The 26,914-nt window shown below is 42.7% G+C and overlaps 1 protein-coding gene across 1 annotated transcript in view; it reads right to left on the reverse strand.

Moving 5' to 3' along the window:
- PTPRT (protein tyrosine phosphatase receptor type T) overlaps positions 1-26,914 on the reverse strand; it is a 935,630-nt gene that overhangs the window by 33,255 nt on the left and 875,461 nt on the right. The window contains exons 19-25 of the mRNA XM_049779129.1: positions 25,790-25,887; positions 22,399-22,515; positions 20,627-20,781; positions 18,928-19,063; positions 16,103-16,252; positions 15,234-15,407; positions 10,777-10,908 (exon numbers count right to left, since the gene is read on the reverse strand). Coding sequence (XP_049635086.1) covers positions 10,777-10,908; positions 15,234-15,407; positions 16,103-16,252; positions 18,928-19,063; positions 20,627-20,781; positions 22,399-22,515; positions 25,790-25,887 — 962 coding nt within the window. The remainder of the gene's footprint in view (positions 1-10,776; positions 10,909-15,233; positions 15,408-16,102; positions 16,253-18,927; positions 19,064-20,626; positions 20,782-22,398; positions 22,516-25,789; positions 25,888-26,914) is intronic.

Here is a 26,914-nt window from a genome sequence, read left to right on the forward strand (position 1 = left end):
AACCTAACCAGCATTCCCTTGCTATTCTCCCCTCTCTTCTCACTACTTTTTTTTTTTAATTCTATTCCTCTCTTTACTTTTTCCCCTTTCTCTTCTCCTTTTCTTTCTAAGGTATTTTCTCTTTCCTCTCACTGCATACCCCTCCCATATACCTTCCCCTGTCTCCCCTCTGGAAATCCAACTATCCCTTCACCCCTCAATTCCATCCAGATCTCCCACCATATTAAAACTCTTCACCCTCAATCCTTAATCTATTAGGCATCAAGGCCGACCTCCTACCCAACGAAACAGTACCCAGCACCCAGGCGAGGGGACACCCAGTCAAACCCACACCTCGTCTCCTGCAAGAAAAGACAGCCAACTCCCTGCGGACTCATGCTGTGCGGCCTTCCCTACCAACTCCCCCTAACGTGGACTGTTTCTTGAAACCGGATCTAGGTCCAAAAGTATCCCCAACGCAAGAACTCTTCCAAGACCTCCCTGCCACAAATTTTTACCAATCTGAAGAAGGTCAGGGGGTGGGATAGGAAGATGCCTGGGAACCCACACACCACAGGAAACACCCAAAAGACAATGGGAAAAACTGTACCTCCAACATAGGCATAAGACTGGTAATACACCACCTCTTTACCTACTCTCCCCCAAATGTAAGGTAGTCTTTTGCACCACTTTGGTCCCTTAAAAAACCTCACTAACTCACCTTAAATTTTTTTTTAATTTTTTTATTTTTTTTTAATTAATTAATTTATTTTTTAAATGTTTGTCCTACATATACATTTGTGAGCGCATACATTTTTATTTCCTTTTTTTTTTTTTTTCTTTTCCTCGCTTTTGGGTATGTGACCTGTTTCTATTATCCCCTCTGTCCACCCACAAATACACAGACATTATAATGTAGCACCACTTCCCCCTGCAAAGGCACACCAAATAAAGGGGAAATCTTACATATAAAAAAAAAGAGCTCTTGTCTACTAGAGATGGGAACTCATAGTTGTTTACAAAACAGGGATATCTCCTACCTTGAAAATATGTCATGTGGAATCAACTTAGACCTCAGGTGATCAGATACCATTCATCCAGCCTTGAACCCTGGATCCCAGACATAGAAACGGCACAGTTCCTCACAACAGTGGCAAGAAACAAATCCCAGCCGGGACTGCCTTAATACTGCGGGGTCAACAACAAGGGCCAACTCTAACATGATTTCCTGACAATGAGGAAAATCTGAACATCCTGACCTCAGAGCAGATTAACCTACCTTACCAGCTAACGACAAGACACAACCAGAAGTCTCGGCACCCTTTGGTAGGTCCAAAAGCCAAGATCGTGATTTATAGTTGACTGGCTGCTAGAACTACGACCAGACGGTATACATCTTGGGACCAAAAAAAAAAAAAAAAGCCCTAGTTTAGGGTTTGAACTATGACCTGCACAATAACCAGGATCCCCAGTCCCAAAGGTCCGGCAGAGAAAATTGTAACGGAACAGGGCTTTTGGAAGCACAAAGAAAGATGCTATCCTAGGTGCCACCCTAGGATCAGGGCAAAGACCAAGATCACCAACCACAGAAGATGGTTTAAAATGATACGGAGGTAACAGAACCTCTAGAACCACAAAGACTGACCATCATAAGTCCCACCTCAGGAGCTGTGCAGATACTGAGACCTCTAAACACAGAACAGAAGTCTTCCACACACCAAAAAAAAAAAAAAAAAAAAACCACCACCGGGAGAGTAAAGGCTCCTGAGCAAAGTCTAGTGTTGATCCCATGACAGTATGCTCCAAGGACGGAGAAACCCCATATCTCTTAGGCCAAGTGAATTCCTTTTCGAATGACCCCAATATTTACTGTGCCAGGGCAGGAGGGAAAAAATAAAAATACAAAAAGCACAAAACCTTGGTTATTATCTATATATTTTTTACCTCCATTTATTATTGTTGTTATTATTTTTATTCACCTATCTATTTTGGTCGATTTCTCTGTTTGGGAGTGATTATTGAAACTGTCCCCAACCATACTTATATTTTCTCTTCCTTTCTTTTCTTTCGTTATGTGCTATGCCATGTTTCTCATTTCAAGACCATGGTGTGTTTTTTTTGTTTGTTTGTTTTTGCTTGTTTTGCTTTTTGTTGTTTGTTTGTTTGCCTGTTTTTTTTTTTTTTTTTTTTTTTGTGGTGCTTATCGATACAGCTCAAGCCCTCACTAGATATTTGACACTTCTTTTGGTACTGGTGGAGTGTTTCACCTTCTTTTTCTCCATCTCTCAAAACGATGATGAGAGCCTCTAGAAGGATTCCGCCCAGTTTCGGGGTATTAGATCCTTACCCCAGTTTATTACTTTTCTCTTTTTCAAACAAAACCACGCAACTTGAACTAGCTAGTCCTGCCTCCAGTTAGAGGGGGAACTAAGGGAGGCATCAAGACCAAACAGGTGCAAGACTACTAAGTTGTGGGTTAGATAAAGAGGGGACCACATATTCAAGCCGACCTGGGATGAGGGAAGAGGAAATGGGAGGTAGGACAGAAATGGAGGTGTAGGGAGGACAATTTGGTGATGGGAATCCCCCCTGATTTTATGTAAATATGTACCTAAAATATTATTGTCAACACTATGTAAACCATTATGATCAAAATAAAAATTAAAAAAAAAATTACCCAAGGCCCTTATGAGTCATATGCAGAGTTTGTAGGTAAGATTAAAGATGCTCTGAAGTTACAAGTCAAAGAAGAGGAGATGGGAAACTTCCTAGTAAAATATTTGTCTTCTCATAATGCAAATTCGTCCTGTAGATTAGTATAGAATACATTAAATGAAAAGGCAGATGTGAATGATTTCCTTTATGCCTGTCAGAATGTCTATGGGGAACCCCAACCCCCACCCCACTTAGACTCAGTACAAACATTCCCATTCACCAAGGGAATGATGCCTTACTCCCCTCGGGGACAGGACACTTTCCATAAACCAGGTCTTTGCCCAAAATGCAAAAGGGGTCGCCACTGGGTGAAAGATTGCAGATCCAGAAACCTCATTGATAATAACCTAAGTAGAGGTTTCAACATAATCCCCAGGAGGGAAATCACCTGCTACCATTGTGGAAAACAGGGGCATATCAAAAGAAATTGCTGTTTTCTTATAAATTCAGCTCCTCAAGAACACACATACAAGATGCAGGGAAATGCCCACAGGGCCTCCCCCCCAGGCCCTTCCAAATCAGGGGCAAAGCTCACAGACAATCCTTCCAAGCCCAGCCCAAGAAAATTTATCACGATAAGGGAATTAATTCACTCCACATCAGGGAGTGCCAGATTAGACATATTATGCCCAGAGGACATTACAATTTACCCAGGAGCATGCCCTTACATGTTAGAAACTGGCATTGTGGGCCCGCCACCCCCAGATACTATGGGTTTGATTCTTGTCCGAAGTTCCCTCAACATAAAGGGTATATCAGTAATCACTGGTGTCATTGACTCAGATTCTATGGGAAAAATCATTGTAGTTATTACTGTACCAGTTACATGGACCTTTAAAAAAGGCCCAGATAGTAATAGTGCCTTATGTCAAATTTGGGACTTCAGATAAGACTAGAATTGGAGGTTTTGGAAGCACAGATCCGGGTGCTGCTCAAAACCCAATTGTGGCTCTGGCTACTAAATTTAAAGATGAACACCCAATGATCAAACTTCACTTGGAAGGGCAACCCTTTGACAGAATGATAGATACGGGTGCTCAGGTTACCGTAATTTCTGATAAAGAATGGCCAGAAAATTGGCCTCTTCAGGAAATCCCATATTTGCTAGAAAGAATAGGAGGCCTGAGCTCCTGTCTGTTGAGTACGAGGACTATGATATTTTACGGCCCAGAAAATCAAAAAGCAATAATCAGATCTCATGTGGGCCCATTTTCACCATCCCTGTGAGGCTGTGACCTATACAAACAGTGGAAAGCAGATTTCCACATCCCATCCAGAAGAGCCTGAACCTTCTTTTGATTTAAAAACCCAAAATTTTTAGTAGGGAGCACTACCATAAAAACACCAGCACCAATAAAAATAAAATGGAAATCTGTTGAACCAATTTGGACAGGTCAGTGGCCCCTTAAAACTGATAAATTAAAGGTGCTGACAGAATTAGTGGAGGAACAGCTAAGATTAGGACATATTGAACCATCTTTTTCCCAATGGAATTCACCTATATTCACTATAAAAAAGAAATCCGATAAATGGAGACTTTTGATGGATCTTAGAGCTGTAAATTTATCCATGATACGTATGGGCAAATTGCAGACTGGTTTACCATCACCTGTAGTTATTCCAAAGGAATGGCCACTAATTAAAACTGTCTGAAAGACTGCTTCTACCATATTCCTATCCACACAGATGATAAAAAACGTTTTGCATTCTCAGTTCTTTCTCTCAATAATACCCATCCCTGCAGATGTTTCCAATGGACTGTTCTCCCCCAAGGCATGCTGAATTCCCCAACCATGTATCAGTTTTTTGTAGATAAGATTTTGAGCCCTGCTCGTGAAAAATTTCCTCAAGCCATGATATTTCATTATACAGATGATATCTTGATCACAATGAACAATGAAACAGATTTACAGGACTTATACTCTTATGTTATTGACTGTTTACAAACATCAGGACTGAAAATAGCTTTAGAAAAATACAGATAATGCCACCGTATCAATATTTGGGTTTTATTTTGGACCAGATGTCAATACGTCCACAAAAAAATTCTATCAAAAAAGAAAACCTCAGAATGCTTAATGATTTTCAGAGACTTTTAGGTGATGTAAATTGGCTCTGCCCTGCACTAGGAATCCTGACTGCAGAGTTATCTAATCTGTTTAAAACGTTGGAGGGTGACCCTGCTTTAGATAGCCCGAGAAACTTAACAGCTGCCAAAAATGAATTGGACATCTTCTTGAGCAGATTACAAAAACTGTTTCTCTTAAGATTCATCCCAGGAGAAAAGGTATTTCTGTTAATCTTCCCTACTATAGAAACCCCCACAGGGGCCTTGATACAACAGTCAGGACCTTTGGAATGGGTGTATTTACATAACAAACAGCCTCGCTCAGTTGTCCCCTACTTGCAACAGATTTCAGAGATTATTATCAAGGCAAGACTCAGATCTATATCTTTACTAGGTTTTGACCCAGATATAATAGTTTTGCCAATACCAAAAAAGGAAATTGAGTCAATATTGCCTCTTAATGAATCTCTACAAAGGGCCCTCTCAGATTTCACAGGAGAAATATCCTCCCATTATCCAGCAGAAAAAACTTGGGACTTTTTAAAGAAAACTCAGTTTGTTATTTTTTCAATTGTTCGGGATTCCCCTATTCCCAATGCCAAGATTTTTTACATTGATGGATCCCAAAATGGAAAAGGAGAGATAACCGAAGACAACGTTAATATGACCATAGACAGCAAATATAAATTTGCACAGAAAGTTGAATTAGCAATGTTAATTTACCTATTAGAAAATGTATCTGAAGCCATGAATATAGTTTCTGAGTCTTTGTATGTGGTAAATTTATGTCATGTGATAGCCACTGCTTCCCTTAATGCTAATAACCAGATCATACAGAACTTACTTAAACGATTACAGCAGCTTCTTCAAAAAACGAACTGAGCCCATCTTCATCACACATATTAGAGTCCACTCAGGTCTTCCAAGACCGATGGCTCAAGAAAATAAAACTGCTGACTTGCTAGCAATGCCTATATTTAAATCACCTGTAGACGAACATTCAACCCTACACACAAATGCTCACCGTTTACATGTGAATTACCAAATTCCATAGAAGCAAGCTAGAGAATTTGTAGAAAACTGCAACATATGTGCACCGTTAACAAAAAAGACTCACATAGCAGGAGCAAACCCAAGAGGCTTACAGTTAACAAACTTTGGCAAATGGATATAATTCAAACAGATTTATTTCTAAGAAAACATTATCTTCATGTTGTGGTGGACACTTATTCTCGTTTTATGTGGGCAATTCCCATGTCTTCTCAAAAATCTAAGGCTGTTTGTAGTTTTCTTTTACAATGTTTTTCTGTGATGGGTATTACATATTCCATAAAAACTGATAATGGGCCAGCCTATGTTAGAAAAACATTTGAATATTTTTTTGTAAAGAATGGCAGATAAGACATCTGAAAGGAATTCCTTACAATTGTAGGGGACAGGCCATTGTAGAAAGGACTCACAGAACCTTAAAAACTCAATTACAAAAAAAAAAAAAAAAGAGGTTTACCACCAATGGATTTGCTATCTTTGAATCTTATCACACTAAATTACTTAAACTTACCCCAAGGGGAAAGTTACACTGCAGCGGAAAGACATTTTAAAGAAGATATTCAGAGACAAGAAACAACCCATACACCTATTTGGATCAAGGAGGATGAAAAATGGATAGCTGGATATCTTCTCCTGAGAGGAAAGGGTTATGCCTATATTTCTATAAATGACCCTCCCAAGAAATTTTGGGTTTCAATACACCTTGTTAGAAATGGGGCTAGCACAAATTATCAGGTTCAGACTATAAACTCCCCTTCAGAGCAAAAAACAGAATACTCCAGACACTAGCAGCAGTAATATTGCTGAGGTCTCTGGGTCAGAGAACAAGGATTTAGCTGTCACACACCATACATTGAGTGGGACTGATGGTAGTGATAAACCCTTACACTCCTAGATGCAAAAGGAAAGACAGGAACTTGTCTTAACTGGGCTCCAAAATATAGAAAACTCTTGCTACATGAACTCAATATTGAAATGCTTGTATAATACTTCAGACTTGACTCAGTATTTTCATCAAGATCATTATAAAAAGGATATTAACAAGAAAAATCCAATGGGGCATGAAGGTAAATTAGCTGAAGAATTTGGTCAGCTCATCAAAACCATGGGAAAGGGATTTCATAGATATATTAACCCTGAAAACTTCAAAGTAACAATTGGTTTACTTAATGGCCAGTTTGCTGGACACAATCAGCAGGATCCACACGAACTACTGATGTTTCTAATAGAGGACTTGCTTACTGTAAATCTAATGACACACAAAATTACACATCTGATGGAAAATGAAAATTATGAACAATTTAGTCCAGAACACCAAAAGGCTCACAAATCTATTATTTATGATCTCTTTCAAGGACAATTCAAATCTATAATACAGTGCCTCACATGCCACCAAAAGTCTGAGGTTTATGAGACATTTGTTTATTTGTCTCTGGCTGTTACGTCTACAGATAAATGTACATTACAAGAATGCCTCTCTGAATTTTTTAAAGAAGAAGAGTTAAGGGATGACAACAAAGTTCTGTGTAACAGCTGCAAAACTAGAAGAGATTTTTCAAAGAAAACGTACTTATGGAAATTGCCACCAGTACTTATAATACACTTGAAATGTTTTGCTTTTGATGGCAAACAAATAAAAAAATGCACACTTATGTAGATTTTCCTTTAGAAGACCTCAATTTAGTAGAATTCACTTCAGAGAATAAAAGCAAGATTAAGAAATACAACTTATCATCAGTGTCAAACCATTATGGTAAAGTTCACTATGGACACTGTACTTCATACTGTAAAATTGCTGCAAAACAACACTGGATCAATTTTGATGACAAGAAGATCAAAAAAGTCCCTAATACATTGGTGAAATCCACAGCAGCATACATTCTGTTTTATACTTCTTTTTTTTTTTTTTTTTTTTTTTTTTTTTTTTGGGCCACACCCGGTGACGCTCAGGGGTTACTCCTGGCTATGCGCTCAGAAGTCGCTCCTGGCTTGGGGGACCATATGGGACGCCGGGGGATCGAACCGCGGTCCGTCTCCTAGGCTAGCGCAGGTAAGGCAGGCACCTTACCTCAAGCGCCACCGCCCGGCCCCTGTTTTATACTTCTTAAAGATCTACAATGAACACCAGATAATCATTTCACTTCCTTATTGGTTGCTATTAATGCTCTAGGATTCTTTCCACAGGCATGATCAATGAATATGGATTGAAAATCATGGACCCCCAATGTGTTTCCTTGTATGATGGATTTATGTCTTAATTTCATTATTGCTCTAGGTCTCAGTTAATCATGAAATCTTACAATTTAATTTAGTCAAGGTTCACCTGAAAGAAAAATTTCTCATCATATTAATGTTTTTCTTTCTAGGTATACTCATTTAACGACTTTCACTCTTTTTATTTTAATATCATTGCTTTATTTCCCTCAATTTAGGTTTTAAGATGCTGATATAATGATAATTTTTAGGTGGACTTTCTTCACAGTGCTTCTTGCCTATGATTGAATATCACAGAGTTACTGTTATACAATAACTTTGTATATATACTGTTATACACTAATAGTAGAGTTTTCCATGTTTGTATTATGCATGAAATTCTCTTTCAGATCTGCTCTGCTCTGCCATAAAAATTTTTTTTTGAATTTGAAATGATATATCTAAACAGTTGCCGACTATTACATTTTAAGGCGCTTTTAGTTGACTCAGTTGAATTCTATTTTCTTTTGCTCTATTTTGGATCCTTTTCAAAAAATATTTTTTGGTATGAATGAGTGCTATGGCCATATTTTTTATGAAGTCTGTATGTGTATGCCTTGTTCAGTGTCTGTCTATTTTGCATATTTTATATATAGTTCCCTTTTTTCTAACTTTATCTTCCCCAATTTAGTCTTCCTTGTCTTTCCTTTCTAGTCCTTAACATTTAATTATCAGGATTCCCTTCACATGTGCAACTCATCTCCTTCACCCACAACTACAAGCCTCCTGATCTTGGCCTGAGGAAGAAATCCGTGACTGTTAGAGTTTTGTACCATGTTTGATGCAAACTTGTTGGAAATGAAGCCACTTGGAATTTGTGTCACAATATAACCCCAGAGAAAAGATCCATGGATAAGACCCACAATCTCTGGATCCCAGTTAAACTGTGCTATCTAAATTTCTGGTTTTCCATCCACATACACAGTGCTATCGTTGACCATTTCTACAATGGCTACCCCAAGATTGCATGGATCCCAAAGGAAATGCAGAAGCCCAACCAACTCATGATGGCTTCAACCCGTTTTTTCCAGACCCATCAAGTGTCTTTTGCCGGTCTTCTCGTAGTTCCAGATCCCTCATATTTACAGATTGGTATTGGACTCTGTAGAAATTTCACCTTTTGTATTTTTCTTATAATTGTAATCCTTTGAATTTATATTAGGTACTATACTTCTTTTGACTATTGTAATTAATGTTTTTCTATTTTAGTTTTTAATCTTAGGAATTGATGTTGTATTACATTAGAGTTTTGCTTTCTTGACTTTAGGTTAGTGGGTTAGATATTGTTGTCTATAAATTCCTAAATGATATTTTTGTCTGGTCTCAGGGCTTTTTGTGTGGGCACATCATAGGCAAAATACAAGGTTTATAGGAGGTTCCATCCATTTTGGATGGGCCCTCAAGTTGTTTATTTACAAAGGGAGGGTCTCTGCCTTAAACATTTTGTTTTGGTTTGTGACTTAAGCTCCCATCTATAAATAATCGACCTTATTGGTACATCAATTTCGGACATCATATGGACTTCAGCCTGGATTAAGAACTTGGATTAAGTTCAGAAGCCTATTGATCATCATTGCAGTGCCCCCCCCCCACTGTGCAGGGGGTATATGCTTCTTCCTCCAAAATAAGGGCCTAATTCAATGACCTCAAAGATGGGCTTTCTGGTCTATCTGGACTTGAATGAAAATGGGTTCGGAGAGATAGCATGAAGATAAGGCATTTGCCTCACATGCAGAAGGTCATTGATTCCAATACCGGTATCTGCCAGGAGCGATTTCTGAGCGTGGAGCCAGGAGTAACTCCTGAGCACTTCCAGGTGTGACCCAAAAACCACCACCAACAACAACAAGTAAAAAAAAGTTGCTTCTTCTCGCCTGCTACACAACCTTTCAGGTACGCCTTAGATTTATCTTCTCAGAAGCTTGTAGTTGATTCCTTGATACATGTTTCTGGTCTTAGACACCCTGTGTTTAGGTTAGAAGTTTTTCTTTACATTTTCCTGTGATCCGCTTATGCAAACAGCCGGTCTTTTATTATTGACTAATTTTTCCTTTAATAATTGTAGACAATATTGTTTGTTTACTAAAAACAAAGGGGGGAATTGCTATGTATGTAAACATTTTATGAGATTATTATGTTACTGACCCTACCCTGATAGGTGATTGTGCCTTACCCTAGGGTGTGACCTGGCATTCTACCCCCACCCTAGGGTGGTACCTGATTCTACTTTCACCATTGGGTGGTATCTGATCCCACCATTGGGTGGTACCTGATTCCGGGGGATAAAAACAAGGGTCTGTGGAAGGCGGGGGCTTTTGGCTGGAACTTATGCTGAGTCTTTGGACTTCAGTCTTGTCCACCAAATAAAGCTAATATTTCCACAAACCTGACTGTGAGCTGTTAATCTGCCATTTTACCTCAGAACCGTCGGCTGGACAGGGTGGCAGACGCGTCCTCCGAGCTGGAGGGGAAAGACCTCATCCTCCATCCCTCCATCAGTCAAGCTCTTCAGAGGCTGTCTTGCAACAGCAGAGACTAGCAGAAGAACCTGGGCCTCAACTGGTGGCAGAATCGGTTTTTATGGTGTTGCCAGTCAGGGAAGCTGGCCTGGGCAAAGACAACCCTGTGTTTTCAAGCCTCTCCCTCCATTTTTTGCACACAGTTACCCTAAACTCTTGAGCACCTGAGGCAGTGGCTGGGTCTCTTCCTACCTGGGCAGTGTCCATCTCATTCAACATGACCACGGAGGAGCAGTTATAGTCGAACACCAGTCTCCAGAAGTCAGCCACAGTGTTGGGTAGAGGATGCTGGGTGACCACGAAGGCAGCAGGCTGCTTGTGGCTCTGACAAAGAAACAACACAGGTTTCATCAAATACATATCCATCAGCAATATTCTGGTGGTGAGGCCTGGATGGCTGCCAAAGGCCTCAGAGTCTTCCCAATAGATTACACAAAACACCTGCCCATCCTGTTATCTCTGGGTGCCCTAGCAGCAACACGGATCTTCTTATAATGAACTTATTCTCCTCGAAAAGAAGACATTTCATTAGGAAAGTGTCACTCATATGGGGATTATCCAAATAAATTATTTATGTCTTGGAGCTTAGCAAATAATCATCATTACAATATAAAATGAAAGATTCTGGATGCATATTTGCTGCTTTGCTGGCCAAGTTACTTCTTGGGATCGAAAGGATATCTTGGTTCTCTGTATTCCCCTTTTGGAGAAGAAGTAAACTCAGCCCAAGAGAGCCTCCTGAGTGACTATCTATGAAAGAGAAGGTTCCTGTCCCAGGCCTGGAATGAGGGCTGAGAAGTCCTGGCATAGATGATCACTGTGCCCTGGGGGCTAATAGAATGCATCTAGATTTATTCATTTGTCTTTGGGCCACATTTGATCTGCTCAGGGCAGATTCCTGGTTCTGCATTCGAAATCATTTCTAGTGGGGCTCAGGAGACCATATTCAATTCCTGGAGTCAAACTGAGGTGGCTGCATGCAAGGCAAGTGCCTTACTCAACTGTAGTATGCACCTAGCCTATTCACCTAGGTTTTAGAGTTAGACTAACCTGAGGTTTAAACCAACATTAACTTGTACATAAGTCAAACATCCATTTCTTTTTTTGGGGGGATCACACCCAGCCACATTCAGGGGTTACTCCTGGCTCTATGCTCAGAAGTCGCTTCTGGCAGGCTCAGGGTACCATATGGGATGCAGGGATTCAAACCACCGACCTTCTGTATGCAAGGCAAACATGCTATCTCTCCAGCCCCAAACATCCATTTCTTTACACCCCCATACATCAATCCATTATCCATTCTACTTATTCATTTATTGTCCATCAATCTATTTCATCCACCTCAGCCATCCACTTACCATCTATCAAACCACAAATCCACCTATCCATCCATCTATAATTTATGCACCTATAACTTGTGTGTCCATCAGTTCATTCATACTTCCATCCATCCTTTTATCCATCTATACATACATATATTAACCTATTTATTCAAGAATCATTTGCAGTTTTCTTTCTTTTTTTATTTCTTTCTATTATTATTTTGGTTTGGTATCAAGTACTAGAATTTTTTTTATTTCTCCAAATCGTAGGTTCTTCATTGAAAAAAATCAAAATCAGGACTCTCATGGGATGGTTGTTGTATAAATCAAGGAGACTAAGGTGAAATTTGGCCCAACAATCAAGAACCTAATTGTGACCCCCTGGCAGCGAAGAAACATGTTCTGAACCATTGAATCCCAGGATCACAAATGACTTGTGTCCTTGATTTCAGATGAAGAAACTCATAATCAGAGAAAGAAACCTGTGTGAGTATGAAGTATGGTTCACACCTGAACTGACTGTGCCCTGTTTTATGCAATGCTCAGGGAAAAGGGGCTGGGGAAACTGGGTGCTTCTTTTACCCACTGGGAAACTCAGGATATGATCTCATCCTCACTACCTTGACCTCTTAAGGGAGTCAGGGCACTTTCCGATAGGACTCCATAAGATATAAGTGGGACTTTTTCTAGTACACTGGGAGAAGACATTGGCACACACACACACACACACACACACACACACACACACACACACACACACACATACACACACACACAAACCTGCCAAGGGATTAGAGAGATAGTACATTAGGTAGGACAATTTACAGTACAGCTCTATGAACCCACTAAAAGTGATCCCTGAGCATAGATCCAGGAGTAAACAATTTACTGCCCAAACCACCAGTCCATTCTATGTTATCTTGATGCTCTGCTTACATAAACAAAAGCATTGTAGCACCTATGAATATCACAAACACTGGGCTCTGTGTGCCAAGACTACCTTCCAGCTGGAGAGATGGTGCAGAAGGGGACTGGGAGCACACAATACTAAGCTTCTGTAAGAGCCAATTTGAGCATAGATGCTGGTCTTCACATCACTTACAGACAAGAAAAGAGACTTGCCTTTGAGTCAAATATTTGCTACTTATACCCATGGCCCCCATCTTTTCTAAGCTAGTTGATCTTAGAAAAACTCTGATCTTCAGCACATCAGCTGGAAAATGGGGATAATAATACTCAGAGGCAGAACAAAACTGTCTAAATCTGGGTCCCAATGTTATGTCCAGCATGCCACAAATGTTAGTTTTCCTTTCTCCTTTCTCTGTGATAAATGCTCTATTAGGTCGGCATGCCCGACAAAGCCTTATCTGAAAATATGTTCAAGATCCGTGCTCCTGCTGGGTTTCAGGGATCAGCCAGCAATCCATTTCATGGATAACATCATCCTTTACCAGGGGAAACATTAAAAATTAACCCAGAGGACTTCATATTTTTCTGCTAGGAGCAAAGCTGCTATGGTTACCAGATAATGCAGGACTGAATTGGAATACAGATAAGGATTTCTTTCCTTTTTTTTTTAATAAGAAAGGCAAAGGCCCCCTCAATGCCCTGTGGATGAAAAAAATACAATAAGCACCTGAACTGTGCTGGAAGGCATCTGACTTTAGGGAGTAGCTAATCTACAAAGAAGAGGCCAGAAGTAAGTGGGATTGTGTTTGAATGGGGAAGGTAGAGGGGGAGTTGGAACATGTAGGTAGAGACAGCTATAATTTGGAACTATGGTTACCCACCCAGACCCCATCTGCCATCACACACACACACACACACACACACACACACACACACACACATACACACACACACACACACACACACACACACACACACACACACACACACAGCCACTGATCTTGGAAGATTTTAAGCTAAAATGTCTCCCTTCTGGCTCCAACTCTTTGGTCTGACCAAGACAAATTTTTTAGCATCTGGACCCAGAATCTGAGAACCCACAGGGAACTGGATGGTCTTCTCTCACCTTTTTATCTTTAACACTGAGAACCCTTGAATCAGAGATCAAAGCATAGCTGCCTCTCCCCCAGGAGTGAACACCTCAGTTACCTGTCTGTTGGGGCTAAAATAGAAGGAGGTTCTTGTGGATGGGATAGACATGACCTCAGCTATAATTGGGAGGGTCTTGGAACCAATTCCACCTGGCTTGAGATGTTTCTTAGCATTGAAACTCAGGAGGTGATTTGATTCACTTTCTGTAGTCTAAGCCCATGGGCAGGGTCCAGTCAGAAGGTCTGACATCTGTTTTGCTATGTGCTCTCAGGGAAACCTTAAGCCAAGCTATTCCTCCTGTGCCTGTTTCCCTTGCTCCATGGTCCATCCCACTCTTATAGCCTCTACCTTCCAGAATCAGAGAGATGCAAAGAATAAGCTATGGGGAAGACCTCAGAGAGAAGCCAATGAATCAAATCTCAAACCAGGTCCTGGTAAAAGATGGCCCTGCTACTGCACAAGCAGAAGCCAGCATGCCTCCAGCATGGTCACAGTCAGGGACAGGGTCTGTCACTCAACATTCCCTTGGCTGCCTTGGCTCCACTAATTTCCTCACATGTCTCAGCATCTGCTCTATATTGTTGTCTGAGGACCTGCAGGGTCACCAGAGAGCAGAAACCCAACAGAACCAACTGAGTTCCTTGGGATAGGTTCAGACCTGGTGACAGAACAATTTTGAAACCACACACAGGATGCAAGCCCGCTGTTGGCAACAGGAAGGGATGTTATGGAGCCACTTTGTCTTTGATCTAGTGTGTTGTGTGTGTGTGTCCCTCCCTTTAGTAGTGCTCAGGAGTCCTAAGGTCCCCTCTGGAAATTCTACGCCAAATCACACTTGCAGTTAAATACAAGGACCTAAGGATTTGATGCTGTTCAAGCCCTATAGATTTGGGGGTTGGTGGTATATGGGAGGATTCTAGGGATGTGCCCAGAAATGTTTGGAAGCAAGGTGCTACCAAGGATTAAATCTGGGTGAGGGGCTTTATTGCTCTATTATCTCATGGCCTCTCCCTAGTCTGTTCTTCAAGGCTTTTTATATGCAGAAAAGCCAAGAGGTTTTTTTGGGTGCTTTTGTTTTTCAGATTTTTACTATAACCTTCATGGGGATCAGATATTTTGGAGACCAGTAAGATGGAAAGCAAGAAGAAGCTGTCTTAGAGGTTTGCTTGGGTCATGGGCCCTGGTTTCAGCCACCTTCACCTGAGGAAGAGATTTTTTTCCCCCCATGAGGCCCACTGGGTTTGTCCACTGGCAGACTGCACTCACATCCATCAGGGCTGCATTGATGTAGTTGCTGGACTCGCCATCCACTGAGATGAGAAAGGGCAGACAGCGGTCCAGCGGCAGGACATCCATGCTCCGATTCTTGTCATGGTTTCGGGGAAGGAGTCCGATGCTGCAGTCCTCAGGCCGCACACGGGGTGTCACAATATTGAGGGTCTGTGGGTCACAAGCACAGACAGGTAAGACGTTGTATAACTCCCCTTTTACACCCCTGCCATCCAGAAAGGAGACATTGATGTTCATACTCAGCCTGAATCTCCATCTTACTCCTTTAAACCAGAGATGCTGTTTCTAGCCCATGTGGCTCTTCTGGGCCTATAGAGATTCATCCATAAGTCATGTGGTCAGGATTCAAATTAGAGTCACCACATGCAAGGTATAAATATCAACCCCTATACTGTCTTTCTTCCCAGTCCCAAAGTCTTGTATGTTTAACTAGTTCCCAGGGAAAGCAGATGCCACAGGTCTCTGGACCCTACTTTGAGGAGCTAGGATCAGTATGCCTAATTATGGGCACATTGCAATTAGGTAGAAATATTGAGGAAACTCTAATCTCTCTATGGATTGGAGAAGCATTAAATTCACACCTGTGTGTCTAAATGTGTCTCCACCCAGACTCTGGACAAGCCCTAAATAAGACCTAGCTTCAAAAACATAATCAGAGTTGAGCACAGCCTCGGTAATCAGGAGGTGAGCAGGGGTGAAAAGTTGCTCCCAATTGTGTATTAAAGGTGCTGCCAGGAAGCCTGCAGCTGTTTGGAAATACCCAGACAGATCTATTCTCCCCTAGGAGAACCCCAGCAGTGTGTTCAGTGCTGAGGCTGGCTGGATCACTGGTAATAGGTTCTTACCTGAAATTCATCCTTGATCTGGCTGGAGTTGGTCTGAGGGTCCAACCTGCTGATGTTGTAGTAGAGAGAGCGGAACTCACACACAGGGATAGCTGTGTTGCCACAGAGGCAAGCTTCCAGGATGGCATCATGTACAAACACATACTGCTCCTGCAGGGCAGGGGAGAGGTGAGGGGGGCTGAATAAAAAAGGGGCCAGAAGGCTGATGATCCCCTATGTACCTTATCTGTGAAGGATAGGCATATTTCTGAGTCCTGAACTATTATGACTTTCTCTTATATGGTCACACCTTTAGCTATCTAAGTGGTGAACTGACTTCTATTTTTGGTACAGAATTCAACAGCTCTTTTGCTGATATGAATGAGAACGTTTTGGAAATGCAAGAATCACTGCTCTTAATTGTCCTGCTTGGCATTCTTCAACTTGTTCCTGGGTCTTATGTTTGCTGGTTTTCATTTTGTTTTGCTTTCGTTTCTTCCTATAGTTTATTTTAAAATTGTTATTCATTTGTGTATGTGGAAGGGAGTTGGGAGGCTTTCCTGGTGGGAACCAATTGAACCAAGGATGTAAACAAGGGCCTCACATTTGCAAGGCATGTGCACTCACTTGAGACAGATCTCTGGCATTTGAATCTTCCTTCCCTCCCTCTCTCCCTTCCTCCCTTTCAATCTAGCTATATGGGGCAATACTCAGGGGTTATTCCTACTTTGCACTCAGGAGTTTCTCATGGTGGTTCTTAGGGAACCATATGAGATGCCAGAGGATAGAAGCTGTATCTGCTGGGCCAGAGAGATAGCACAGTGGTAGGGTTTTTGCCTTGCATGCCACCAACCCAGGACAGACCCCAGTTTGATCCCCAACGTTCCATATGCCCCCACCCCATGCCTGCCAGGAGTGATATCTGAGTGCAGAGCCAGGAGTAACCCCTGAGCCTGGTGTGACCTCAAAACCAAACCAAACCAAAAAGAGAAGCTGGGTCTATGTATGTAAAGCACCTTACTTCCTGCACTATCACTCTGATTCCTGAATTTATTTTTAAAAAGTAACATTTTGCTTTGCATTTTGACATCTATATACACTGCATTAGGGTGGCCCTCCAGAAGTTTCCTTTTTATCCTTCACCTTAACACCTGACTTCTCCCAAAACTCTTTCTCCTCTGAGAACTGAGTGTTCTCTCTCCATCAGGGGTCTGAAACTCGTGGCCCGAGGGTACAACAATTTGTGGCCCTGCCCTAGAGGAATCTTTTTTTGTTTTGTTTTGTTTTAGTTATTTGGGTCACACCCCCCAATGTTCAAGGCTTACTACTGACTTTGCACTCAAGGATCTCCCGGACTTTGCCTCCTGCGGCCCACAGGTAAATTGAATTTTAGACCCCTGAATTTCTAAGTGCAACCAGCTCTCTTCTTTTCTTGAGGCAGCTTCCCAGCAGGACTGAAATATTCTGAGGTCTGCTGAGTGATGCTTTCCCAGTCCCAGGTATGCAATTGGGCTGTGTGCACTGTGAGCTAATGCCCCAGGAAGGCACTTTCCACTGCGCCAACGGGAAGCTGGGGTGTTCAGCTCCTCAGCTCCCCACTCAGGTACAAAATTCTGTCCACAGTGCATCCAGCAGGAGTGGGGTTCCAGATGTTGCTCTGTGAAACACTTTGTGTGAAAGCTGGATTTCCTTCACTCTTCCTTCTCTTGTGCTCCATTTACCTCTCTGTGGCATTTGGGGATACACCCCAATGAAACTACCCATTAGTTGGGGAATTCTCCAGAAACAAATCACTTACTGCCCTCAGGGTCTTCTATACCTGGATCATCTTTTCCTGATACTGGTCTTCTTCAGTCTTTCCTCCACTCTGGAGGAAAGTATTCTTTAAAACCGATGGGCAGAAGTAAAAGCTGCTGCTGCTATTTTTAGGACTTTGTGGATTTTTGTGGGGAGGCTTCTCCCAAGAAGGGTTCAGGTATGCTATGAGGGGGTATTTCCAAACTCAGCCTTCAGGTTGGGTGGTTTGAACTCCCTAAAATGCAGTGCTATTCATGTCCAGAGTGGCTAGGGACTACCAGGACTATGTGTAGCAGTGTTGGGGAGGGAGAGGGACATGTAGTATAGGAGATAGATGTGAATGTAAGATGTGTCTTCCTGATCCTTGGGTTTTTCCAGCCCACAGGTCCTTAAATGTTTGTTTACCAGCTGTTCTCTCAGAGACCTGTAGGCATTTTTTAAAGGAATTTTCTATTTTATTAGGATAAAAACAACTGGGGCCAAAGCAGTGGTGCAAGCAGTAGGGCATTTGCCTTGCACATGCTGATCTAGGATGAACTGCAATTTGATCCCCTGGCATCCCATATAGTCCCTCAAGCCAGGAGTGATTTCTGAGAGCATAGCCAGGAGTAACCCCTGACCGTCACTGGGTATGGCCCCCAAACCAAAATAATAAACAAACAAACACACACACACACACAAAGCAAAGTAAGGAGGAAGTTGGAAAAAAAGACAAAGAAGAGATACGAGGTCTGGACAAGGGTCAGAGATGGCACAAGGGAGAGGTAGATTTGGTAGGGGAGGTGTGTATGTAATCTCTGGGTCCCAAAGGAGAGAAAAGAGGGCAGAGAAGAGGGCATGGAAGAATATTTATTCACATGCATCTATTTGAAAATTTCTTTCTCCTACCAGAGAGCAAAACCACATGTCTCTCATCAGCTGGCCCCTCTCTCTCATTTCTCCCAAACCTAGGCCCCTTCACTCATGTCAAAAGGTTGGTGGCAGCATTGCTCCCAAGCTTCTTCTTGGATGCGGCCCCTGAGACCATGGCACAGTGTCTTAGGACTTACCTCTGTTTGTACTAGGTTGACCCGCTGAGCCCGGAGTTCTCGTACACAGTTGAAGATATCTACTACCCCTTCATTCTCTGCCATGTCAAGCATGGTGTCAATGGCAATGAAGCAGCCTGTTCTTCCAGCCCCAGCACTAGAAGAGACAGTGGAAACCATGTGAAAGGTGAAAGGGGACCTGCAGAGAAGCCTGTGGATGGCCCTGCCCAGCTGCATCTCGGGGTCTGGTGTGGAGTTTTAGAGATAGACATCCTGCAAGAAGGTCTGAGATTTGCCCTTGTCCCCTCTCATCACTCATCTCTGCTCTGGCTGTTTCTGGGATAAAGGACTTAGTATTCATTGCCCTATTGTCCTTGGATTTTCCTTACAATAAAGCAGAAGACAAAAAAATTTGCCCAGAGTGTTTTAGATGTTTGTGTGTGTGTCAATGCATCATATGTTTGTGCACACATGTGTGCACATCTGTGTATGTGCATGTATGTGTGTAATGCACATTAGCTCCCAACCCTGTAGGGTTCCTCTGAGGAAAGGAAGTGCTGTGTGTGACAATGGAACTTTAATGGTGGAGGCTGTGTAACAAAGGGGTCAGCCCTGCCACCTTTGCCATTGGCAAAGTCTCCTAGATACTGGAGTCCAGGTCCTGGTTGATGGAGCACTGCCTGGAACAGGAGTGGGCAGAGCAACCAATTCAAATAGGCTGGAGGCTGCAAAGATCATGGTTGGGGTTCCATGTCACCCAGGAGAAAGAAATAGTGGGAAAAAGGACACATGGGCTGGCTGACTTCTAGCCTGTACATCCCTTGTGTCTCTAACACCCCATCTACACTGAGATGAGGCAAGACATAATCCTAATCCCTGGGGCAGGCTTCTAGGTCAAAAAAATTTTTCATGATCAGGTAAAGCCTGATGTTACCATAGTATGCTCCAGCAACTGATTTTATAAGTATAAATGAAAGGAAATGGTTTCCACTGAGGCAGTCCATAGCAAAGGATCAGCAGGAGAAAAGCTGGTCAAACATCAGGCTCTGCCATTTTATACTGGAAGTTACCACCACCTCAGTTTGGCTATCTGGAAGATAGGGGTGACTAGAGAACTCACTCCTAAGGTTACATGAAAAGTGGTGGGCAGAGGGGCCAGGAAGGTAACTCAAAAGACTGAAGCACAATGTCTGGTGTGCATGGGACTCTGGGTTTGATCTTCAGCACTGCAATGGCCTCCTGAGCACCATCAGGGATAATCTGCTTGCTAAGGAGGCTCCGAGAAAATAATAAAGAATCCATGATGGGTAGACTATGGCTGGGCCACACCCACAACCCCAGGGTAATGGCAATAACAATAGCATATGTTAGTATTATTGTGGTGATTCAACCTGAGGACGCCAGTCTCTTCACTCAACTCTGAGCAAAGGAAACAATGCAAAGTATGTGAAGGTCAAGAATCCAGGCAGGGTGCTGGAGAGATAGCACGGAGTTAGGGCATTTGCCTTGCATCCAGAAGGACGTGGTTTGAATCCAGGCATCCCTGATGGTCCCCCGAGCCTGCCAGGAGCAATTTCTGAGCATAGAGCCAGGAGTAACCCCTGAGCGCTGCCAGTGTGACCCAAAAACCAAAAAAAAAAAAAAAAAAAAGAATCCAGGCAGGCAGGGAAGAAAGCATATCTCCAGGTGCACTCACTTTTGGAGGGTCCTGTGTACTTACCTGCAGTGGACCACAATGGGCCCAGCCTCTGGGGGGTTCAGGAACTTGACCTGGCGCACAAATCCCAGGAGGCCGGTGGCATAGCAGGGGACACCATGATCAGGCCAGCTGGTGAAATGGAAGAGGCGAAGCTCCCGGATCTCGTGGTAGCCTTTCTGAGGAGAGAAGAGCCATAGTTCTTCCAGCTGCTGCCCATATCTGCTCTTGTACACCTACTGCTGTGCTATAGCCCTAATCTCCCCATGAGGGATCCACAGGGGCCACTGCCCAGAGCAAATGAGCATGGCAGAAGATGGAGATTGTATTTAGAGACACAGAGCCCTGATATGCCCTCAGTCATTCCCTCTATACCCATGCAAGCTGTTATAGTACCCATATGTGGGCCTGGGCACCGTCCATTAACATGGGTAGACCCACAGAAGAAGAGGTTACGAGACATGTTGGCTGACAGGCCCAGGTTCAAGGTGTTTCCCAGAGAAAGTGATTGCAGGCTGGAGATCTCATGTAGACGCTTTCAAACAAACAGCAACAGGAAGAAGCAGGGACTAGGGAGCCCATATGTCTCAAAGGGCAGGGAGTTGGCTCAGGCTTTACATGTGGGAGCTTTCTGTTTTACCCCTGCCAATAAAGTTCCACTCCTCTTTATAAATGTGAGTAATCTGCTACATTGGAAGCCCCTGAGTGCTTCTAAGACATGACCCCCAAACCAACCAATTGAAAAAAAGGAGTGAAGACTGGGCTCCATTGGGAAGGTAAAAAACAAAAACAAAACAAAAAACCCTCAAGCAGACATCCCTATTAATTAGATTCTAATTTACAATTATTCTAGGAAACAAAAGTAGCTTTTCCCTTCTGGTGGATGTGCAGAATCTGGAGCTCAGATGAGTTCTACTTCCTCTCCCTCCCTCAAATACAAACATTCTAGGCCAAAGACTGCTCTGACAAGTCTGAATTCAGGCCACACTTCTGAGTGGAGCTCATGAAATGTATACTTCTTGTTTTTCCTACTTAGCAACACCGTTTAAATTTTTAGACAATACTAAATAGTACAGATGTTTGAAGCTCGTAATTGATTCCTACCCTTAGTCAAGGCACTGAGAAGTTACAAATTCTTGCTTCAGACTCTGCTTGTAGGAAACTCCAACTAAAAGGGACAGAATATTATGGCTAAAATGTAGGCCAGAATAAACAGAGGCCTGAATTAAAGGCAATGAGCTGAGTAGAAGAAAAAACAGCTTCATGAATACAGTTGGCTAATATCTCACAAATGCTTCATTAGCTAATCTTGTGGTATGAATGGCATAGAGTCAGGCCTTTGCTTTCCCATAACAATTGGTCCATAGACCTGGTCTAGACACTGAGAGGCAACCTCCAGGGGAAGAGAGTCTTGTGGGTGAAGGACACTTAACAAACCTATTTGGGATGGCATCAACACTCACATGTCACAGCCTACTGGCTCCACTATGGTGAACATGGTCTTCACTGCTGATGGATCTGATTGTACTGGGAATTTTTTACTACATCCTCCAAATCAATACAGCCCCAAGTGTGGTTTGAACCATATGTTACCACTAATGTTTGGTTTTTGCCTATTGAGTTCTGTGTGTTCCTCCTACTAGATGGGACTAAATTGTATATCTATCTAATGGCTGGTTTTCTTGGTACCAAGGGTGGATGGGTACATGGCAGTATCTTCACCAAATTTTTCTGAATGGACAAATACACCAGTTTGCCTAATGGACAGGCCACTCTGCATCCCAAGGAAGCTTTACCTTTTGGACTGTGAAGGTACGTATGACATATTCCGCCAGGGGCTCAGTTTCAATCAGTGTGACTTTAATATCCCCATAGACCTCTGTGTCATCTGGCCAGTAGCGCACACATTTTACCTGTGAGAAAGGAAAGAGACAAGGATGTATGAGCAGATAACTGGGTGTGGGTAAATGCCTCAATTAGTCTTCCCATTCAAATAACTTCAGGGACACTTGGGTAGAATTTCAGTTAAGGGGTTTTCCAGCTGGCTGGGGATTAAATACTCTGCCCAAACTCACTGCCAGAGGGTTTGGAGCTCTTAGGAATAACACTAGTACCTTGTTTTGTAGAGCTCCTTAGCATTGTCCAATCTATTACCAAGCAAAGTGACCATACAGCTATAGATGAGATAGGGGTGCTTGCCCCCATTTAACAGGGGAAAATACTACTGAGGTTGGACATTTAGTGACTCATCTAAAGTCCCATGGCCAGTTTTTACCTGTGGCTAAGTCCACAGCTTCATCAGGCTGAGTGGGACCAGCCAAGCTGAGATGTGTGTAAAAGGTAGGAAACAGTGAGCAGGTGGGTAAAGTGGGCCAGAAAGGGACACTATTAAGAAGTGGTCATGGGGGCAGGAAGGAGAACAGCTGTTGGTTGGGAGAAGGGAGGTGCCAAGGGAAGACTGTGCCACTGCTCACTGCTTGAGCTGAGGGTGAAGGCGCCACGCACAAGCCATGACCCCCCCTGAACTAAGTCATACTCCACAGGAGAAAAGAGAGATCATCGGTTTCCCCTTAAAAGAACAAAAGCATTACCATTCCGGGGGACGCCGCACGGCCTAGCGTGGCATTGCCCACAGTGTGTTCCGCTGGGTGCTAATAGGTATTAGGTAAAAACAAAAACAAAAAACAAACAAAAAAAAGAAACAAAAAAACAAAAAAGGTTTTGTGGTCAAATGAGTTTGGGAAATGCTGGATTAAACACAACTAAACAGGCTGCTTTGCTATGTACTACTCAGTTCACAAATGTGCTAATGCTAATGAATAATGAGGATATTGTGACTTTCCAAAAGGGGCAAAAAGTTCACAGCATTTCCCAAACGTATTTAACCATGGAACCCTCTTCTGGCTAAGCATCCTGCAGACTAGCATCCCATGGAACCCACTTAGGGAAACACTGGTCTGATGAAACAGGCTTTGAAGGACAAACAGATGCATTCTTTCACTGTTTCACTGAGGAGCTGAGCTGCTCCTAGGAAGTACTGAAATCTCACAGAGTCTGGGCTTCATATATATAATGAGAGCTAACTCTGACCCAGAGGAGGTGTATATTATTATTAATTGTTATTAACCCATTTTACAGATGAGGAATCTGAAGCTTGAGGAGGCTAAGAAAACTGCCCAGAGGTAACTGTTAGCATAGGAAAGGATAAGATGCAATGTCAAGTTGTGTGGTCAGTTACCAGAAATACTGTTTTTATATAGCCATTGTGAGCTATGTCTCTGGCACAGGGCTTGGCACCTAGAGGAGGTCCATCCAGAACAGTGCAAATTTGATTCACCATTTACCCATAAAGACTATCTGTCTCTAATATAGTACAGGCTGGGTTTGGTGGCCACATTTTTATTTATTATTTTAAATTTTTATTATTTATTTAGTAACTTATTTGGACCTCACCCAGTGATGTTCAGGGGCACTCCTAGCTTTGTATTTAGGGATTACTCCTGGAGGTGCCAAGGATGGAAGCCAGGTTAAGTGTGTGATCCTGTACTATCTCTTTGGTCCCATCTCCATTTTTTTTTTCAGTTTTTGGTTTTGGGCCACACCTGGTGGTGCTCAGGGGTTACTTTGGAAATACTTTCCAGAAATAACTCCTGGCAGGCTCTCGGAACTATAAGGGATACAAGGGATTGAACCTGGGTCTGTCCCAGGTTGGCCATGTGCATGGCAAATGCCCCTATTGCTGTGCTACCACTTCAGCCCCCCACCTCTGAACTCTTAAATTGTGAGTTAACGTTTTTGCCCATAGTGGCTACACCCTGAGAATCATGGTGGTGGTGCAGTACTTAGTGGAGAAATCATAAAACCTAAACTGAATGTGTCTGTTAGGATTGGGCTATATTGGATAAGTTACTCTATAACAGAGGTCTGTTTCCTCATCTGTAAAACAGGGGAGTGGAATGGACAAGTGTGGACTCAAGGCTAAAATCTCTCCTGGCCTTAAATTCTTAGCAGGTCAGAGAAGACCAGACCCTTTACAGGGTTATCACTGATATCCCAGCTTCTCCCATTCCCATCATCTTGGAGGCCAGGGCAATTTTAAGGGATTGTGGTTCTTGCCAAAACAAAGAACTTACCTGCCCACTCTTTAGTTAGCAGATAAAGTAAATAAAGAAGCCTTCTGAATTCTGCTGTTTCTGACTTTCAGACCAGCTTCCCACCCACCCATATGACACAGGTTCCCTAGGAGGCAAAAGGAAGCTAGCAAAAGCCATTCCAATGCTAAGTCCTACAGAGAAGAGAGAGGAGACAGAGCAGAAGGGAGAACATCATCAGAACCCTAAGCAATATCAAGGAGTAGAGGTCAGGGGAGGAAGAGCAGAGGCAAAGGGCAGATGCAGCCGAGATGGGAGGCACAATGAAAAGAAAGAAGTGGCTTTTAGATGTGTCAGCATGAAAGATGCAGTACACCGACCCGATCCCTGCCGTTGAAATGAAGGAAGTGGCCTCAAATGTAGCAGGGAGAAGAGAAAAGAAGGGAAGAGACAGCCTATGTGTATCTTTTAAGTTGGGCAGCAAAGGAGGAACAAGAGAATCATTTTTGTTTGCTGGTTTTATCTTCATAGAAGTGAGGGTGCTCAGTAGGTTCAGATGATGGCTCATGCCAGCAGGGAGGAGAATGGTGGAGGAGGGCAAATGAGAACATGGAGAATATGCTTTGCAGGTCACTGGGGTTGTCTTAAAAAGAGCAGAAGTCACTTTTCCCTTATCTAAGGCTGAGCCCTAAGAAATGGCAGAGAGTCTGGCATGAGGGTACTGGGGAATAGGGGGCAGCCCAAACATCTTTTTGTATATTCTGTCCTGATCATGGAGGGAGAGAACAAGAAGGTGGGCAAGCCCAGTAGGATGATAGCTTTCCTTCCTGAACTGTGAAGAGGATGATTATCTACTGATAGTTTTAATTTTCTCCAACGATATGAGATGACATCACCAATGGAGAGTGATGGTGGAGAAGGGGATGAGAGAATTGGGAGGAAAAGGACCTTCCTGGCATGTGACCTAAGAGTGAGGATTTCTCCCTCACAGGTTGCTGGGAGGGTGAGAAACAGGATGGGAGGTTTTTGGCACCATGCATGAAACAAGTGTGCCGCATCCACATCCGCTCTCCAGGGATCAGTTGGAGGGGCTTACCCGGCCCACTTCCACAAGGTTGGTGACCATCACGATGCTGGCTGAGTTCTCCTGCCAGATCATTCTCCAAAAGTCCTTTACGGTCTCCTGCATTGGACCTGCCAAACAGAGACAGTGTAAGGGTCAAAGATGGGAGGAGCAGAAAGCAGCCTCTTCTGCTTGTCTGGTGCCTACATAAGTGAGCCACTGTAAGACCAAGTCATTTTCATTCAGAAATCTGGATGTCGAAGCACAGGAGGTCAGAATATAGGTGAGAAAAGGCAGGTTCAAATTTCCACACTAATGCAAATTTGTAGGCCCTATTGGAAATTTTGATGGATTCTCCTCTTTTTTCTGCTATCTTTCTCCTTTGGCTCTTTTCTTTAAGCTTACTTTCCTACCTGGTATACACTATGCATTAATAGGAGAGCTTAAGGGAGTTTTTAGAAATTGGACTCCAAAGCCTCAATGAAAGACAGGAAGAAACTGAATAGGGAGGGTAGAAGGCCAGAGAGAGCTACCAGGAGCCTACACTGAAAGCACAAACAGGAAATGCTTGATTTCGAGTTGGCAAAGCCTGTGGCATTCACCCAGATTCCCAAAAGACAGGCGTAGACGATAAGATCTAAGAGGCCAAAGTAATTTTACTGGAAATTCCTCTTTCAGAGCTTTCCTTCATCATTTGAAAAATTGCAAAAGAAATTCATACACATACCTATTGCAAAATTTTGAATTTCATTTTCTGCATACAGGTTTGCATTTGCTATAATGAACATTGTAGCTACTATAGGCTACATACAATTTCTTACCAAGTATATTTATTTCCTACTTGCTTAATTTTTTATCATAAGTGAATGAATCCAACATAATTCTAATTATAAGTGAATGAATCCATCACACTTTAACATACCAATTGATAGGGCATTGAAAACTCATGTAATACTGAATTGTATCTATAAATAAGTCACTCTTCACACTGATAATTCACCACAGGACTTGCCAAGAATTTGAGAGTTTGGGACATTTTCTTTTGATCTTAGCCAAAAGCTACAGTTTGGGACATTTTCAAACCTCAGTAACTTATGGGCATACTGCTTCTCTGGAGAGTGGCTGCTTCTCTCTTCCAAATCCCTTCCCTTTGGAGCT

Source organism: Suncus etruscus, chromosome 9 (assembly GCF_024139225.1).
Source record: "Suncus etruscus isolate mSunEtr1 chromosome 9, mSunEtr1.pri.cur, whole genome shotgun sequence".
NCBI classification, from domain to species: Eukaryota; Metazoa; Chordata; class Mammalia; order Eulipotyphla; family Soricidae; genus Suncus; species Suncus etruscus.